This window comes from Aegilops tauschii, chromosome 4 (genome assembly GCF_002575655.3).
Source record: "Aegilops tauschii subsp. strangulata cultivar AL8/78 chromosome 4, Aet v6.0, whole genome shotgun sequence".
NCBI lineage: Eukaryota > Viridiplantae > Streptophyta > Magnoliopsida > Poales > Poaceae > Aegilops > Aegilops tauschii.
The window spans coordinates 151,902,551-151,921,346 of NC_053038.3; the positions used below are offsets into that span (position 1 = coordinate 151,902,551).

Here is an 18,796-nt window from a genome sequence, read left to right on the forward strand (position 1 = left end):
TGTTATGTTCAATTAAAATATTTCGCTACGTGTATAATGCATGCAACCTCCTACTCAAATGAACGTTTTAGTGCATTCCAAACGTATATACTACTGCTTCAATACGAACTAAATTTGAATTCGTTTCTCTATTTGAATAAGATCTAATATCATGATTATTTTCATGTTAAACCATTTGAATTCGTTTCTCTGTTTTAATAAGATCTACAATCATCATTATTGTCAAGTTAAACCATCGTTTGTATATTATCTTCACAACACACCACATGATTACTGTCGAGTTAGATATGAACTATGTGTACTATATGAACTCGAACTTGATTTTTTGAATCCACTTTATGTTGATTTCAAATCATAGTACATTTCAAACTCTAACTAGATCTTCATAATCTAAACCATGTCTCATATGTATAATGTGTTTATCACATAATGTATGGTGGCCCGCCCCCTACGCCTACAAGTATTTAGATGTGAGTTGCAAGCGCCACACATTATCACAAATTCAAATAAAATGTGAGACTATTCAATATATAGTATGGTTTAGGTTGTTTGATATTTAGTTGTGAGCTGCAAACGCCACACATTATAAAAAATTCAAATATAATGTGAGATTGTTCGATATATAGTACGGTCAAGATTGTTCGATATTTAGCTGTGAGTTCCCAATGCCACACATGATCACATTATGGTATAACATGTCCAAAACCACACCACGCGTATCACCGCTATATTCAGGCATGCATAGGTTTATATCACTATGATCTCTTATTCAAATATATGAATCCACTTCCATATCGAATTATGATCTTTGTTAGTCTCTTACACCCACACAATCCTCTAACCTTTGTAGCTAGCACTAACTTTCTCTCGTGCATGCACACACCCTCCTCGCCCTCCCCCTCCCTCAGCATCCTATCCATCGCGCACATTCATTTTTTTTCTTTAGGTCGTTCTCTCACGGTCTCCACAACTCCTTTCCGATACACACCGATCAATAAACCTCTCCAGCGATGTCTGCCTACCACATACACACACACTTTCCATCTCCTCCTTTCTGTGTCCATGCCTCATGTCTCTCATACGGTCCCACACATGTGTAAACTCTCGCCCCTCTTTTCATCGATCTCACAATCGCACACTCCTCCCCCTACCTAGCTAATAGGCCTCTCGCACAACCTCCTTGCTCCATCTCTCTCTCTCTCTCTATCCGTCTCTCCAGGCCTTATTGGCCTCTAACAAATGGATGTACACCGACCGATCTCCCTCTATACATATAGCTAGCTTGGTCATTTATAACTCGTTTTCCCCATGCGTCGATCGATCTACCTCATTAGTTATGTCTCTCCATTCCTCCGACACACAACAATTGATCTACTGATCTAGTTAGGTCTGCTTACCAAACACATGGCCCCCCTTCATCATCCATGCATGCATCCCGACACATCTATCATGCACACGCACACACAAAAACACATCCCCACTCTTCTTGATAATATTGCAATTGTACCCTCAGTTTGTCTAGTAGACCTCTTTCACCATCTCCGAGAAGCAACTCCACCACCCCTCCGGCACTCCACCCCTCTCTCCCCCCTCTCTCTCTCCCTCTATCCCTCTCTCTCTCTCTCTCTGTCCCAACCTATTTCCCGTCCTTCACTTATGTATGGATGTCGACCGATCTCACTCAAGACATAGCTCGGTCTCTCCTTCTCAACACATATATGAGTCGATCTACCTCTCTAGTTAGATCTCTGCCTCCCCCTCCCCTCCCCCACACACACCGATAGATCGAGCGCTCTAGTCATGTCTCCCTACCACACACGAACTTGCTATGTGCCCTCTGACGTTCCGTAGGTCAGTCGCCCTATATCTTTGACGTGCACACACACAATTTCGATGGCTCTCTTCATCGATCTCACACCCACAAACTTGATCCTCTCTTCGACTCTATCGATATCTTTGACCCCTCCCTCTCTTCTCGTGGATCGCCCCTCTATATATGATATAGACAGGCCTCTATTTCACACACATTGCATGTGTCAAATTTTTGTTTGAGATATCATCGACACATATTCCCATAAATCACCCCCCATAACACAAAACACTCATGAATGCACACGCCATCTCTCTAGCTTTGTAGCTCTCTGACACACCCCCGCATAGGTGGGGGACGTGCACGAAGAGAAGAGGCACACGCACGACGCACGTACTCCCGTCTCTTTCCCAACCACACATGCGCGGGTACACGGTGGCGCCCACGTGGTAATTTGAGACGTGTACTAGTTGTCCACTTGATGGAGGATCGTGTACCACGGGTGAACAAACAAATTGTGACTTGACGTGTTATTTAAAAAAAGAGGCAAACCATGTGGGGCCTACCTTAGAGGCAAGGCTCTATACACTGGAGAGGCTCTGTATTACTTTTGATGTGTCCCGTCAACTCACAGAACAAGGAGAAAGCTTGCTTAGTACACCCTCTCCCCTGCCCAGGGGCGCGGTGGCTCGCATAGTCGCAGGATGAGAAGAAGCTTGCTTACTACGCCTACGCCCACTCCTCGCCCACGCATGCGGTGGCTCGCAGGACGCGGAGAAATTTTTACTACTCCCTCCATTAGACGTATATACACTCCTCGTCCCTACATTGATTAGAGAGATTATCATATTGTTTGAAATATATGTCTTTTAGCAAATTTGAATGTGAACTACTAGTACATACTCCAAACACTGATGTATATAGACGTATTTTAGAGTGTAGATTCACTCATTTTGCTCCGTATGTAGTCCATATTGAAACGAACGTAGTAGTACGCACACTCCCTTGCCCCTCGACCCTCGCCCATTTGGTGGACGTGCAACAATTCATTCTGTCTCAGATAACCAAAACCATATACTGTAGTACCATTATTGCTCGACTTCCCGAAGAGGCGAAGAGCCAAGCGCAAGGTTAATATTTTTTAGATGCCAAGCGCAAGGTTTATAGGAGAATGAGTAGTAGTAGTACTAGTAGTATGTACCAGTGGTACGTACTGTATGAGGAAGAAGGCAAAAAGAATGTATGTTTTGTGTGACAGTCTCTTCTTGCACGACGTGCTAGACCTAGTGGACCTCATTGTTGCAATGGGAGTACTATCATAGATGGCACGATTCAGAGTGGTGGGCAGCGGGAATAATTCGGAGCTGCTTAGTCTTAAACCCCATGTAGAAGTCCCATCAAAAGGAATAGCCATCCTCTAAATGTGCTCCTATGTAAAATGAGTAAATGAGACAAAAAGATAAAAAGACAAAGTAAAAAGATCACCAGCCTTAGAGTCAGCCCTATTGTGTCAGTGAATGATATTTCTACGCCGTGATTGACATGACTATATTATTAACCATGTTGCGGAGGTAGAAGCGGTTTTTTATTTATTTGCGGAGGTAGTAGCGGGTGGATATTCAATGAGGAGTGAAATGATCGATGCTTCCTCGGTCAAACATAGAGAAAGGTGGGCCTCGTGATTTTATGGCTTATTAGTCAATATTACTACCTATACTCTTTGCCCATATAACAACTGTGTGGTAGAGTAGTGAGCTATACTTTTAAAAACCATGCTCGAAGAGAAGAGGTGCACGCACCCATGCACGTAGTACTAGTAGCACTCTTTGCGTCTTTTGCGTCTTCCCCAACCACATAGGTTACACAGTGGAGCTCATTTCTGTACGATGATGCAGCCCATGTGATAATTTGACGCGTCTAGTAGTAGTTACTCACTTAATGGAGGGTCAGGAACCATGCATGAACGATGCCGCATCATTTATAAATAAAGTTCTTTCGCTTCTTGACGGCAGCGAACTTGCGGATGGAGTTGACCATCATGTCGTCCATGCGAGAGGCGGAGCCGGCGTCGGTGAGGGTTACGACGCTGGCGGTCACCAGCATCGTCTGGAAACTTTGCGCGGTGTGGGGCCGCAGGCCGGCGCCTTGGATGATTTGGCACAGCCGACTGCTGCTCGCGACCATCGCCTCCATAGGTGCTTCTGGCTTCTGGTCACTTTGTCTTGGATTGGAGTGAGCAGTGTTGCGCAGATACTAAGGAGTATATGGATTGGAGTGGTGGGGCGCCTTTATATGAGAATCCAAACTCTGTTGCATTCACATTGTGTTGGCTCTATTCTGCTTCTCCAATTAATTCCCTCTGCATGTAGAGTAATTTGAGGATGCATCATTGACCGTTCAACATCTCGGGAACCGCTACCCTCTCCCTCCTTGCCATTCAAGCACCTATGGAGGCGACTGCCACTCGCGTCTATCGCATGTCAGGAGACGTTCTCGTCGACGACGAGGTGCCTATGGTGAGTTCGTAAATTTCAAGATGATAGTACTAGTATACTCAATATTGTGCACCGCGACCAAGGCCGAGAGGAAAATGAGAGAACTACGTATTTATTAACGGTGTAGATTCACTCATTTTGCTCCATATGTACTCCGTCTCGGTGTAGTCTAGTCACTTGTTGAAATCTCTAGAAAGGCAAATACTCCTTTCTGGTTTACAGGCCTATACTAGCAAGTACTACAATAGTGGGGTCACATAGCAATTTTGTCTCATGCAAGAGCCTGGCTATATGCGTGCTCCAAGGTTTGCAACTGCCACGTTCGGGTTGCACTTGGCTCTTCACCTCTTCAAGAAGACGAACAATGATGTTACTACTACTGCTTCTACAGTATCGAATCCACCGCTCCATGTCCGTCCACCGCGAGCGGGAGGGATAGCTTGTTGTAGTACTATAAGCAAAAGCCTATCCTCGTCTGCGAGCCACCGCGCGCATGGGCGAGGGAGAAGGCGTGTAGTAGTAAAATCAAGCTTCTCCTTGTTGTACGAGTTGACGCAACACATCATAGCACTGGCCCCACATGGTTGCCTCTAAACTTGGCTGAAAGACCCGTGGTGTACTCCATTTGCTGCAACCTCTAACATTTACCCCACCACAAATTAAAATATATATTCCTGTCTTGACCAGATGAGCATGCAAACTAGAATCACCAGGATGACAGGTAGGGCCAGAAGATTATTTTAATCAAAAAAATATAGCATGGAGCCGACCCCAACGATTTTAAGATTACAGGCACGGTACACGCTATCCTAGACTACTCTAGACATGAAACTGCCACACGAGCGTCTGGGCTGCGCTTGGCTCTTCGCCTCTTCGGGAAGTCGAACAATGATGGAGTAATACTGCAGTGGAGGAGTACTACAGTATGCTTCTGGTCATCTGACACTATTGAACTGCTGCATGTCCACCACGTGCGGGAGGAAGAGCGTGTAGCGGACGAAAGGTTCTCCTAGTCCTGCCAGCCACCACGCTCATGGGCGAGGGAGGAACACAGCTTCATTGACTTACTGCTCCTGCCTTTGCGTCTATGACAGGTGGGCCCAACAGGTCGGTGGCTCACCTGTCATGCAGCCAAAGGCAGGTGCGGTTAAGGCGAGAGGGCGTTGTAGTAATCAAACTTCTCGGTCTTGTATGAGTTGACGCGACACATCAAAGCACTGCACTCAATATATTTCCATAATTTGCGTTTACCGATGCATTAATTACAACGCATGCATGCATGCCGTGACTCTCCTTTAATTTGCGTTTACCGATGCATTAATTACAACGCATGCATGCATGCCGTGACTCTCCTTTTGATACTTGCATGTGTTGATTTAATGCACCTTGAAGTAGTATGAATATGTGACGGTAAAGCTTTGTAATGCCCCGGCCCTAATAAAGTGAGAGATGGTAGTGCACGCGGAGGGCGAGATCATGCAGACGGAACAAGACCCGACGATGGAGCTCTCTATGGTCTCGATGGACCTCACCTTGCTCCACTGCCCCTTGAAGCCTCCAGTGCATGAGGTTCGAATACACCTCGTCCGTTCGGCTGATCGAGCAAGGTGCAGGTTTCTTGATTGATGTGTTGTTCGATTGATTTGTGCAGTGCAAGGGAGGGCACCTGGCTTGCGCGGACTGCCGCGTCGAGCGCCCCGGGAACCAGCGGCAGTGCCAGAAGTGCGAGTGCGGCGGTGGCTTCGACGTGTAGAACACGGCGGTGGACGCCGTCCTCTCCTCGGTGAGGGTGGAGTGCCCGCACGAAGGTTGTGGGCTCTATGTCACTTACCACAGGCTCGCCGATCACCAGAGCGTGTGTCCGCTCGCGCCCTGCAAATGCCCCGTGCCCATCTGCGGCTACGAAGGCCCGTTGTCGGTGCTCTCCCACCACATCAGCACCGTGCATCCCATGCCTGTGCACAGGATCAAGTACGGGAAGGCGCTCCAGCTCCAAGTGCCACGGTCGGAGCCACGGCTCTTGCTGTTCGCGGAGGAGGACGGCCGCACGTTTTTCTTGGTTGGCGGCGTGCTCGACATCGGCGCGCCTATCGCCGTGTCGGTCGTCTGCATCAGAGCGGGGGCGTCCCCACTACCGCACTACGTGGCCAAGCTGTGGGCGAATGGCCCGCCGGGGGAGCCCAAAGGCAGGACCGACGCCGTCAAGGTGGAAATGGAGGTGACAAGCAGCAGGGATCCCGGCGACGTCGCCGTGCAGGAGCTGACCTTCTTCACAGTTCCGCCCAAGCTGCTGGCCGGGGCTAAGCTGGTGTACCTCCACATTCAAATTGACAAGCACATGTCCTAAATGATTCTACAGTGCCTTCTGTTTATCTTAGTAATATGCTAATATAGGGGTTAGCTCGGTCTAATTTAGCTTAAGAGATGGTGGGTTTTGGTGGCGATGCAACAATTACCTCGACATCAGATCAGCAGTGCAAGTAATTTCGAACAGTCGAATGGATATTTTGTGTCTGTTGGATATAAAGATCCTTTGGGTAAGAAGTAACAGCTTATATGCTTTTTTCGAAACGGAACAATGATAGTATAATTTTTTTTGACATGCACTAATATTTTCGAAACGGACGTCGGGCTGTAGCTAGAAGGGCGGTTGGGACGCGACATCGGCCCATACCGTGGTGACCCCCGATTGGGACGCACCGACTGTGGATTTTCTCCCTCGCCGATGCCGACCGCGTCTATGCAGAACATTGTTCCCTTCCCCCAGCTGCGGGATCAGGCCGGATATGTGACCGGCGGTGTGGCCACCGTTGTTCTATGCTTGTGAAGAGAGCAACCCAAGCAAGCAGGCTTGTAGCTTAGGCTCCTGTTAGTGTATATATAGTGGTTTTGTTTTTCTCTCCATATCAACCATTTTATATTACGTACGTGTCATTGAAGAGTGAAATGATGGTTGCTTCTTCCGACCAACTTACTGTGTGATTTGACTGCTTCTTTAGTGGCCCCTACACGTACTCCCCCTACGTGTATGCAATAGTCACACGTACACATGGACGCAAAAACGCGCGCGACGCCCTAATGCATGCATGTCCGAGCACACGACGGAACACACACGGTCATGCTCAAGTGCTCAACCTACACGTGCATGCACACACATACTCAGCCAGGGTGAGCTAGTGACAGTATAAACACCGGAAAATGTATATATTGAGCGCAATGAGCGTATTATGAAGTCCACTGACCGTATTTTTACAAATATACAGTGACAAACAGTGTATTTATCTCGTTTGAAATTAAGCCATATTAACCGAAGAGGAGGCAGTATGGACTAGCATTACTTTGTTGTGTCCTGTCAACTTGCCGAACGAGGAGAACCTTGCAGGACGTGAGAAGCTTGTGCGAGGTGGCTCGCAGGACAAGGAGAAACTTTTGACTAATGCAAGCTCTCCCTCGCTCAGGCGGTGGACGTGCAACAGTTAATTCGGTGTCAGATTGCCAGAAGCATACACTATACTAGTACTATTATTGTTCCACTTCCCGAAGAGGCGAATAGCCAAGCGCAAAGTTTACTAGTACTAGTACTACTACTATAGTCTATAGATGTATGTACTATACCAGTACTAGGAACCGGATGGAGGAGCGTATGCACTCTTCTTATATTTTAAAAATGTGATAAAGCAGTCTTCAACACACTTGGTTCTCTTCGAGGGTTCTCGCATGTGATAATGGAAGTTGATTGCATGGAACACCCGCCATAATTCTCGCTTAATTCTGGCTCATATCCTGTTACAAATAGGAGCGCTCGGTAATATTTCCTCTTTTTTTGTTATTCAGCATGTAAACAGGTCAGCAAACCTTGCGGCGCATCTTTGTGCGCACCATGCTTGCTGCACTTTGAATGTGGCCGAGAGCTGGCTTGATGAAACACCTCACTTCCTACTTCTTTTTTGCGAGGTACCTTGCTTCCTAGTGACCAGTGTCTTGGCTGGTCGTCCTAAGAATGCTTATATATGAATAAAGCTCTCTCATTTACCCGCAAAAAAGATTAAGCCATATTAACCGGAAAGGAGGGAGTATGGACTAGCACTACTTTTTGGTGTGTCCCGTCAACTCGTAGAACGAGGAGAAGCTTGCAGGACAAGGTGAAGCTCGCTTAAGCCTTTTGACTAATGCAACGTACCCTCGCCTAGGCGGTGGACATGCATCAGTTCATTCGGTGTCAGATTGCCAGAGGCATACACTGTAGTACCGAACATGCGGAGTACCATCATTGTTCGACTTCACAAAGAGGCGAAGAGCCAAGCGCAAGCTTTAGTAGTACGAGTAGTACTACTACTAGAACCGCATGGTGGAGCCTCTGTACTCTTATTTTTTTAATCTGTGATAAAGTACACATTTATTCCGGACAAGGGCAGAAAACAGCAGCCCAACATGTAATGATGATATCGATCAACCATGCGCGAGCCCGTCTGTGTGTTCTCGCTCCTCGTCTCTCTCAAGGAACGGCGGGTTGGCCATTTTGCCGTCAATTGAGATCGGTTTGCTCACACTCCGGACCCACATGTCAGTGATATGCCAAGAGGAGGTGCATTGACCGACTGGCCATACGCGTACTTGGTTTTGCACCTTCATACTACTCCTCCGTCCGTCACAGTTTATAGGGCGCGCTTCATTATGATGCATTTCTCTCAATGCATTTCCACCACCAGAGAGACTTTAGACGCATTATGTTTAATGCTCAATTAATTAGGGCGTGGTAACCGCAATCAAGTCCACAATTTTCTCTCGATGTACTATGGGGTGGAAGCACTGCATGCATGTGTGGACGCAATATTTCCTCTAGTAATAGACGCCGTGCTATAACTACCAATGCTATTTTTCAGGCCGATCGCTAGTCGCCTTGGTCCCAGAGATTTTTTTCTAAAGTGCACTCTATAAACAGTGACGGATGGAGTAGTATGAGCGGATTCAAAGAAGAGCATATTGATGTTTGCTTCTTTTGAGCAACTTACAGTGGGAAAGGTGGGGCTTCTGATTTGACTACTCATTACTCACTATTAATGCGGCGCAACGACCGGGCTGAGTCTCCCATGCGGCTGTGCACTACCCCCTCGGTTCTTAAATATACTCCGGAGTATTTGTCTTTCTAGAGATTTCAATGAGTGACTACTCAAATATTTGTCTTTTTAGAGATTCAAATGGACTACTACATACAGATGTATATAGACATATTTTAGAGTGTAGGTTCACTCATTTTGCTCCGTATGTAGTCACTTGTTGAAATCTCTAGAAAGACAAATATTTAGGAACGGAGGGAGTACACATACGAAGCAAAATGAGTGAATCTACACTAAAATATGCCCAGTTGAAATTTGTAAAAAGACAAATATTTAGGAACGAAGGAGTATAATTTTGTGCATGGCACATGGACCCGGATGCCGAAGAGGCTTCTGGCAATGCTATCAAGCTTCCAACATTTGTTTACATAATTGACGTACTATACAAATAATTTTCCAGCGACATGAAATTGTACAATGGTGTAAGCTTTCAGCTTTTGTTTCGTGTGTCTTGCCATCGATGCTCTTTCGGAAACAATAAAAAACTAACTTCATTGCTAATCAGAGCTAATATTTACATCACAACTGAAGACAAAGTTGTGAGAAGGTGTTAAATTAAAATTGATCCATGCTTTCATTGGCAGCAACGTCCCCTCAGCTCTGTCTAAATCAACAAGGCATGTTGGGAAAAAAGTAGCTATCTGGAGCATGCAACATTTTGATCATTTTGTGCAGTTCCACTAAAATAGAGCTGAGCTTCCCTGTTCCAAAGATATTAAGTGTGATTATGATAATAGAGGACTGCTGATGAAACAATAAAAACACAAATAGAAGCCGGTCACCTTTGCAGTCTCTCTTAAGACTAACTAGTTGGAGAAGATTTAGGCTCGGAGTTGGATGAGTATGATAGAGCAAAACCAATCTCCCTTTGTGCAGTCGCAATGAAATGTAGAGACGTTGCCCGTGTGACAGTTTGGTAGAACTGCACAAAACACTCTTAAGAAAAAAAGTGATTTGTGCAGTTCACCAAAAGGTCGCAATAGCAACGAGGTGAAATGGATAGCCCTGTTTGCAAAAAAGAGGTAGAAAGGGAACAATTACTGGCCAATAACAGCTGATGACACATGCGACGACAAAAGAGAAGCATATTTCTTGTCCTAAGGGAAGATAACAACACGGTTGTGTTTGTCTAAAACGGTGTGAGGACGAGATTGCAATATGGAAAGTACGCCGGACGAGCTACATTTTGGGCAAAGTACTATGGAAGATCCACATGCAGCAACATGGGAAGACGGGCAGTGGAGCAAGGCCGGAGGGGATACCTGGAGGTTGTCGGGATGTAACTAGGTGAGCGGCGGCGGGCGGAATCTGCCCATACTGCAGCAGCGAGCAGGTGGCGTAGGTCCTACCACGCCAGAGCTTGGTCAGAGAGAACGACGTGTACCGCAGATCGGGACATGCTGCCTCGGCACCGTCGAACGGAGAAACGATGCACGTCTTCCCTTTCCGCCGGTGGATAGGATGCAGCGGATCAGTGACCAATGGTGAGAGAGAGAGAGTGGCCACCGCAGCCTTGTGTGAGATACTCTGAAGAGAGACAAACCAGGCAGACAGGCTCCATTGTATATAGTGGAGCGTACTACCTTTTTCTCCATAAAATCGTTTTGTATTCTGTGTACGTGCCATTGAGCGATATAACTTTATTTAAAAATAACGCGCCAACGCATCAAGTCGAACTTTGTTTCGTGCACGCGTGGTACACGACCTCCGTAGGTAAACAACCGATACACGGGTTAAAATTAGCACCTGGGCTGCCATTTCGTATAGAAATGAGCTCCACCGTTTACCCGCACGGGTGTGGCTGGGCACGAAGCGTGAGTACGTGCACGGTGCACCTATTCTCTTCTTGTATACGTACACCACCTACGTGGGGTTGTGTGAGAGAGATACAAATGTAGAGAGATATAGTGTGTGGGTTCGTGAGAGTTTTGGGGGGGGGGGTCAATCAAAAAATGTAACATATGCAATGTGTGTGAAATAGAGTCCTGGATATATCATATATATAGAGGGGGCGATCCACGAGAAGAGAGTGGAGGTATCATCGGCTTGAGGTGTCCATATAATCGAAGAGAGGGATGATGTGTGTGTGTGCGCACGCGATCGATAAAGAGTGCCATCGAATTTGTGTGTGCCCACGTCAAAGATATAGAGTGGCTGGCCTACTATAACGAGAGAGGGGACAGGTGCAGTTTGTCTCTGTGGCATGGATACCTACCTACAACGCTCGACTATCAGTGTGTGGTGGGGGGAGGGAGGCCTAATTAACTATAGAGGTACAATGGCTGGTATATGTGTGGAGGAGGAGAGAGGCCTACCTCATGTATTAAGGGAGATCGATCTACCTCATGTATTAAGGGAGATCGATCGGCATCCATGCATATGTGTAGGAGAGGAATAAGGTTGGGAGAGAGACAGAGCTAGAGTGTTGGAGGGGGTGGTAGTGGAGTTGCTTCTAACATATGGTGGGATAGGCTTGCTAGACAACCGGAGGGCACGCTTGCAATATCGATAAGAGAGGGGATGGCTGCCTGTCTGTGCACGTGCGTGTGAGAGACGGGTCAGGAGGCATGCATGAATGATGAGGGGGGACGATATGGCTGTGGTAAGCAGACATAACTACATAGGAAGATTAATCGTCCTTTGTCAGAGAAAGGAGAGACATAACTTGTGAGGTACGTCGATCGATGGGGGGGGGAATTGTTAAAGTCCTCCTAGGTATATGTTGGGAGATCGATCGGTATACATGCATGTGTGTGTTAGAAGCAAATGAGGCACGGGGAGAAGGATAGAGAGAGAGGGATGCATCTAGGAGGTGGTGCAAGAGTCATACTATATCGAGGGAGAAGGAGTGTGCGAGTACGAGATCAATGAAAAGAGTGGTGGCAGTGAGGCATGGCCGGTGATAAGGGAAGAGGGGAAGCTTGTGTTTGTGCTAGGCACACCTGGCTAGAGAGGCATATCGACTGATGTGTGCCATAAAGAAGGAGCTGGGGGGCCTACACACACCGTGGGTGACGACCTAAAGTGAAAAGACGAATTTGCGCGATGGAGCTAGAGAATGCTGAGGGAGGGTGAGAGGGATGCGGGCGTGTGCATGCACGAGAGAAAGTTAGCGCTAGCTAGCTACAAAGATAAGAGGAATGTGTGGGTGTAAAAGACGAATAGAGATCATACTTCATTATAAAAAGCGAATTCGGATATCTGAAGAATTTATCATAGTGTTTTAAACCGACGCATGTGTGAATATATATAACGGTGATACACATGGTGTGGTTATGAACATGTTATACTACACATAATATATTTTATCTCTACTCTTATAAAAAATAGAGTTGTTGATGATGGCGTGCCTGCCATCCTGCAATATAGGCCGTCTGATTTATATCTGACGGATAGGAAGGAAACTATGGCAATTTTGAAAAAAGATACCCACACCCCTCTCCATATTTGCAAATTAGGCCTCCCCTTGATCATGTTGATGTTCTGTGGAACGCATGGGCATCTTGCTAGTACTATGTATAATATATAGAACATTGATCATAATTTGGGCTAATGTGTGGCTTTTGCAGCTCCGGTCTAAATACTTGTCATAATGTAGGGGGCGGGGCACTATACTATGTGTGATAAACACGGTGTACATATGGAACATTGTTTAGATTATGAATATATAGTTAGTACATGAAATGTACTATTATTTGGAATCAACATCAAGTGTATTCAAAAAATAGAATTAGAGTTCATGTAGTACACATAGTTCATATCTATCTCTATTATAATCATGTGGTGTGTTATTAAGGTAATACATGAATGATGGTTGAAGTTGGCAACAATCATGATTGCAGATTCTTATTGAAATAGAGAGACGAATTCAAATTGAGTTCGAATTGCAGCGGTAGTATAGACATTTGGAATGCACTAAAATGTTGGTATGAGTAGGTTACATGCATTATACAGCATGCGAAAAAATTTAATTGGACATAACATGGATTCATACTCCCTCCTTCCATCTATATAGGGTGTAATGCGTTTTTTAAAACCGCCTTTGACTATTGACAAGATTAATAGTACATGACATGCACAATGTGAAAATTATATCACTGAAAGAACCTTTCACAGACGAATTTAAGGGTGTGCTTTGTGTAAGTTGCATGTCATATATTATTGCTCTAATATTTGGTCAAAGTTAGCATTGAAAAACGCATTAGGTCCTATATAGATGGAAGGAGGGAGTAGCTTTGAATAGCATTTTCATAGTACAGCGGGGCAAGACTCTCTCTTTGTGTGGTGTGAATAGTTTTATTTTTTTTCATTTTCTTTTTGGTTGAGGGAAGTGCGAATTGATTTGGTACGTACAAGTACAAGATTACACGTTAGGCTTGTCTCTAAAATTCAACCCGCGCCTTGTTATATCCCGAAAATTCAGATATCGTGCTCCCAAAACTGGCGCCTTCACAAGCCGCGCCTTGCTATCCCGAAATTACAACGCGCGCGAAAACTCCCTCCAGCTACCAAATCCCGACACGCGAAATCCCCCTTCTAACCCTGAGCGGAAAGGGCCGCTAGTTCAAATCGGTGGGGGGTACATTTGTAACACACACTACATTTTGGACAAGCGCGCCCCTAAGTCATGGTTCACCCCCTCCCATCGCCTCCTTTTTTCCATTTGAAATCCCAGGCCGCCATAACCTCTCCGCTCCAGCCGCGAAACCCCACCCTCCTCCATCCGCCACCTCACCGCTGCCCAGCCCGAGCCTCTTCCCTGACGACGTCGTCCACCGCAACATCTCGACGTCCCTCATCCACCTCCCCGGATGAGGATCCGTTGTCCATCTCGTCGTCCCGCCGGTTCAGCCGACCCGTCCTCCACCTCCAAGGAGCTGCTCCGACGATCGCCTCGTCTATCGCGGCTACTCCATCCCCATAGCGCCGCCTTAGCCTGCTCCACAAGAACCGCAGCATCCTCACCGACTCCTCGGACGAAGCCGAGGCCTACTCGGCACCACCAAAGAGGTTGTACACTAATCGCATCGCACCTTCTCCTTAACTCGACCTCCCGACACCGATGGTGCTCCATCCCGCACCCCCATGGAGCGGCTACCTTGAAGCCGGCGCTGCGGCCGACATCTCCACGGCGGCTCTCCCCCAGTGCGAGGCCCATTCGGCGGCGGCGTCCATACCAGCCGGACCTGCTGCTGCTGCTCCGGCTCTCGCTCACTCGCTCGCGCTGCTGCTGCTCCGGCTCTCGCTCACTCGCTCGCGCTGCTGCTGCTCCGACTCTCGCTCGCGCTGCTGCTCTCCCCCTCGCTCGGGCTGCTCCTCTGCTCCGATTTAGCTACACTTCAGTCGGCTGAATCGACTTTTGGGTCAGTCGATTTTCAGGGGCTGGGGCGGCTCGCCGGAGTTAAGGAAGAACCACCCGTAGCGGGGACGGGGGCTCGCCAGAGAGGTACCCCACTATCTATGTGACGCCCCGAGACCGATGCTCCGTCTGCCTTCCTTGTTTTGCGAGTCAGCTGTGTTTTATTTGTTTGTTGCATTCGTCATCGCATCATTTGCATTGCATCGGCACTTCGTTGCCGCCATGTTTTAAAAACTTGCATCCCCTCGTAGTGGCCGCGTCCCCCCTTGCTTCCGCTGACCCTTCCGAGACCAACCTCGTTCTTCGTTTTCCCTCTTGCTTAAACCGGAGTCCCTCTTTGCACAGTGCATCGCCCCTCGCGCGCGTCCGAAATTTGTCCCGAACCCGAACCGGACTTTCGTTACCGTTGGGTCCGGATCATCCCCTAACATCTACAAAACATCTCCGTTTTCTTTGTTGGACGCTCTAGCCTACTCATTATCGACCGCCCGATTACGATCGGACGGATCGCGTTAAACCCCTACCCTAATCCCCTACCTATATAAATAGTCCAACCCTAAACTTTAGGAAGCTTGTCCCATCCTTCCCACTCCGCCGCCACCATCTTCCTCGGGATCCATCCCGAGCCAACTACCTCTCCACATGATCCATCCAATCCATCGACCGCTGCCTCCCTCGTTTCCCCACCAACAGAGCCCGCACCATGATCCAAATCCTCTCGGCATCTCTCTTCATCCTCCTCCCAGGAACAAAGCCATGGCGCCCGAGGCCTCCCCTAGCTCGCCTCGTCGGAGCCCTTCCAGCGGCTGCTCCAGGCGTCGCCCTCGTCTCTCCTCATCCTCCAGCCGCCTCCCCTCCCGGCTCCCGTGCGTGTCCAGCACCAAAGGAGAGGAGCTCCTCGAGCCTCGACCCAGCGGCAGGTGCCCGAGCGCCTCCTCACCTCATTCGTCGCCGCTGCCTGCCTCGCCTCCTGCCGAGCGCCTCCTCACCTCGTTCGTCGCCAGGCCTGCCTCCTCTGCCTCGCGCTCGTTCGCCGCCGCCGACTCCCTGCCGCTGCCATCTGCTTCCCCTGCAACGAGCAGAGCCACTGCCGCCCCAACCCGGCGTGCCTCCGCCCCTTCTCCGGCCAAGTCCGGCGCCCCATGGCCGGATCCGCCGTCGCGTGCTCGTCGGTGGCCGCCCCTGCTCCTCTCGCCCCGACTCCCCTGCGTCCTCTGCATCGCGTCGCCGACCTCCTCTCCAGCAAGGAGCCACCTCCACCGCCCTTGCCCGTTCTGGCCGGATCCCGCCGCCTGGGCCCCGTCCCCGGCCACCGGTGCCCTCGCCGGAGACCATCTGCGCCGCCCGTCAAGTCTACCGCCTCTGCTTCGCTCGCCTAAGCCAGCGCCTCGTCCCGCCTGCTGCTGCTTCTGTTCTTCAGAAGCGAACAGCTCGCCCGCTCACCCCGTTGACCGCAGTCGTGCGTGGCCTCCGCGCCTGGGCCAGCAGCCTCCCCTTGCCTTCTCCAGATCCGGCCCAGTTCGCCTCTGCCTCACCGGGCCAAGCCCATGGGTGAGAAGCCCCTCCAGTACCCCCTCCTGTACTCTATCGGACCAGCAAGATGCGGCCCGTGTTATTTTTTTCCCTGCGCTGCGATTTTAGCATTATCCAGGAGTTCATAGTTTACAGAAAACCCCCTCACGTTCATGCATTAATAACTAATAAACCGTGCATCGGATTAACATGATTTAAACATGTAAAATGCTTAGAATTTTGTGTAGTTTAATAATATGCCATTTTCACCCATGTTAAAATTGTTTAAAATGTTGTTTGATTAAATTTGCTCGAATAATATGTTAAAATGATTTATTTCATAACTAAATAACCGTAGCTCGGATTTTAATAAACTTTATATGTAAATGGGGTAGAAAAATGCCTAGTTTAACTTGGTGCGCTTTATTTTGCTGTTTAACAATATTAAAATTGCGTTTATGGCAGAACAGTACCAATCCCAATATATGGACATGAGGATTTTCCGGAATTGTTGTTGTTTGTTTCCGGCCTCATTTAACTTGCTTAAATAGGTAGTTTCCTTATGCTTCACCTCTTGCCATGGTTAAAAACATTTAATATTGTTGGGTCCATAAACGAGAGAGAACTAAATAATTGATGTGGTGTTTCGTCAATATGCAACTCGTTGCATATTGAGCCCCACTTAATTTGTAGTGTTGTTTGTTGCACTTTGCCATGCCATGCCTCATTAAACCGGACATGCATCATATTTGTTTTTGCATCATGCCATGGGAATGTGGTGGTTGTTTACTATGTTGTTTGTTTCTTTCCGGGTTGCTTCTCTCGTTAGCTTCGGTTTCTTTCCGGAGTTGTGAGGATTCGTTCGACTACGTCCGTTTGTCTTCTTCATGGACTCGTTCTTCTTCCTTGCGGGATCTCAGGCAAGATGACCATACCCTCGAAATCACTTCTATCTTTGCTTGCTAGCTGTTCGCTCTATTGCTATGCCGCGCTACCTACCACTTGCTTTTCAAGCCTCCCAAGTTGCCATGAACCTCTAACCTTTGTCACCCTTCCTAGCAAACCGTTGTTTGGCTATGTTACCACTTTTGCTCAGCCCCTCTTATAGCATTGCTAGATGCAGGTGAAGATGAAGATTGCTCCATGTTGGATTATGTTTATGTTGGGATATCACAATATCTCTTATTTAATTAATGCATCTATATATTTGGTAAAGGGTGGAAGGCTCGGCCTTATGCCTGGTGTTTTGTTCCACTCTTGCCGCCCTAGTTTCCGTCATACCGGTGTTATGTTCCTTGATTTTTGCGTTCCTTACGCGGTTGGGTGATTTATGGGACCCCCTTGACAGTTCGCTTTGAATAAAACTCCTCCAGCAAGGCCCAACCTTGGTTTTACCATTTGCCTACCTAAGCCTTTTTCCCTTGGGTTCTGCAGACTCAAGGGTCATCTTTATTTTAAACCCCCAGGCCAGTGCTCCTCTGAGTGTTGGTCCAACCTGTCAGTCGCCGGTGGCCACCTGGGGCAACTCTGGGCTGGCCTACCGGAAGCTTGGACAATCCGGTGTGCCCTGAGAACGAGATATGTGCAGCTCCTATCGGGATTTGTCGGCACATTCGGGCGGCTTTGCTAGTCTTGTTTTACCATTGTCGAAATGTCTTGTAACCGGGATTCCGAGACTGATCGGGTCTTCCCGCGAGAAGGAATATCCTTCGTTGACCGTGAGAGCTTATAATGGGCTAACTTGGGACACCCCTGCAGGGTATTATCTTTCGAAAGCCGTGCCCGCGGTTATGTGGCAGATGGGAATTTGTTAATATCCGGTTGTAGAGAACTTGACACTTGACCTTAATTAAAACGCATCAACCGCGTGTGTAGCCGTGATGGTCTCTTCTCGGCGGAGTCCGGGAAGTGAACACGGTTTCAGGGTTATGTTTGACGTAAGTAGGGGTTCAGGATCACTTCTTGATCATTGCTAGATCACGACCGTTCCGTTGCTTCTCTTCTCGCTCTTATTTGCGTATGTTAGCCACCATATATGCTAGTGCTTGCTGCAGCTCCACCTCATTACCCCATCCTTTCCTTTAAGCTTAAATAGTCTTGATCTCGCGGGTGTGAGATTGCTGAGTCCTCGTGACTCACAGATACTTCCAAAACAGTTGCAGGTGCCGATGAGACCAGTGCAGGTGACGTAACTGAGCTCAAGTGGGAGCTCGACGAAGATCTTGTTCGTTGTGTTGTTTCTTTTCATTTTGATCAGTAGTGGAGCCCAGTTGGGACGAATAGGGATCTGGCAGTTGGGTTGTCTTCTTTTCTTTTGGTTCCGTAGTCGGACCTATGTGTGTATCTCTGAATGATGTATGTTTTATATATGTATTGTGTGAAGTGGCGATTGTAAGCCAACTCTTTATCCCATTCTTGTTCATTACATGGGATTGTGTGAAGATGACCCTTCTTGCAACAAAACCACAATGCGGTTATGCCTCTAAGTCGTGCCTCGACACGT

General features: G+C 47.8%; 1 protein-coding gene across 1 annotated transcript; it reads left to right on the top strand.

The window, feature by feature from the left end:
• Positions 1 to 15,405: 15,405 nt before the first annotated feature.
• LOC141021485 (uncharacterized) lies at positions 15,406 to 17,768 on the top strand. Its single transcript, XM_073497349.1, has 2 exons — positions 15,406 to 16,332; positions 17,123 to 17,768. The coding sequence occupies exons 1-2, from the start codon at positions 15,424 to 15,426 to the stop codon at positions 17,399 to 17,401; spliced, it is 1,188 nt and encodes a 395-aa protein (XP_073353450.1). The 5' UTR covers positions 15,406 to 15,423; the 3' UTR covers positions 17,402 to 17,768.
• Positions 17,769 to 18,796: the final 1,028 nt, after the last annotated feature.

Bases quoted from the DNA above. Each gene is read 5' to 3' on its own strand.
- LOC141021485 (XM_073497349.1), top strand. From the start codon at position 15,424: ATGATCCATCCAATCCATCGACCGCTGCCTCCCTCGTTTCCCCACCAA. The intron at 16,333-17,122 runs GTGAGAAGCCCC...TTCTCTCGTTAG, and splicing joins TCACCGGGCCAAGCCCATGG to CTTCGGTTTCTTTCCGGAGT.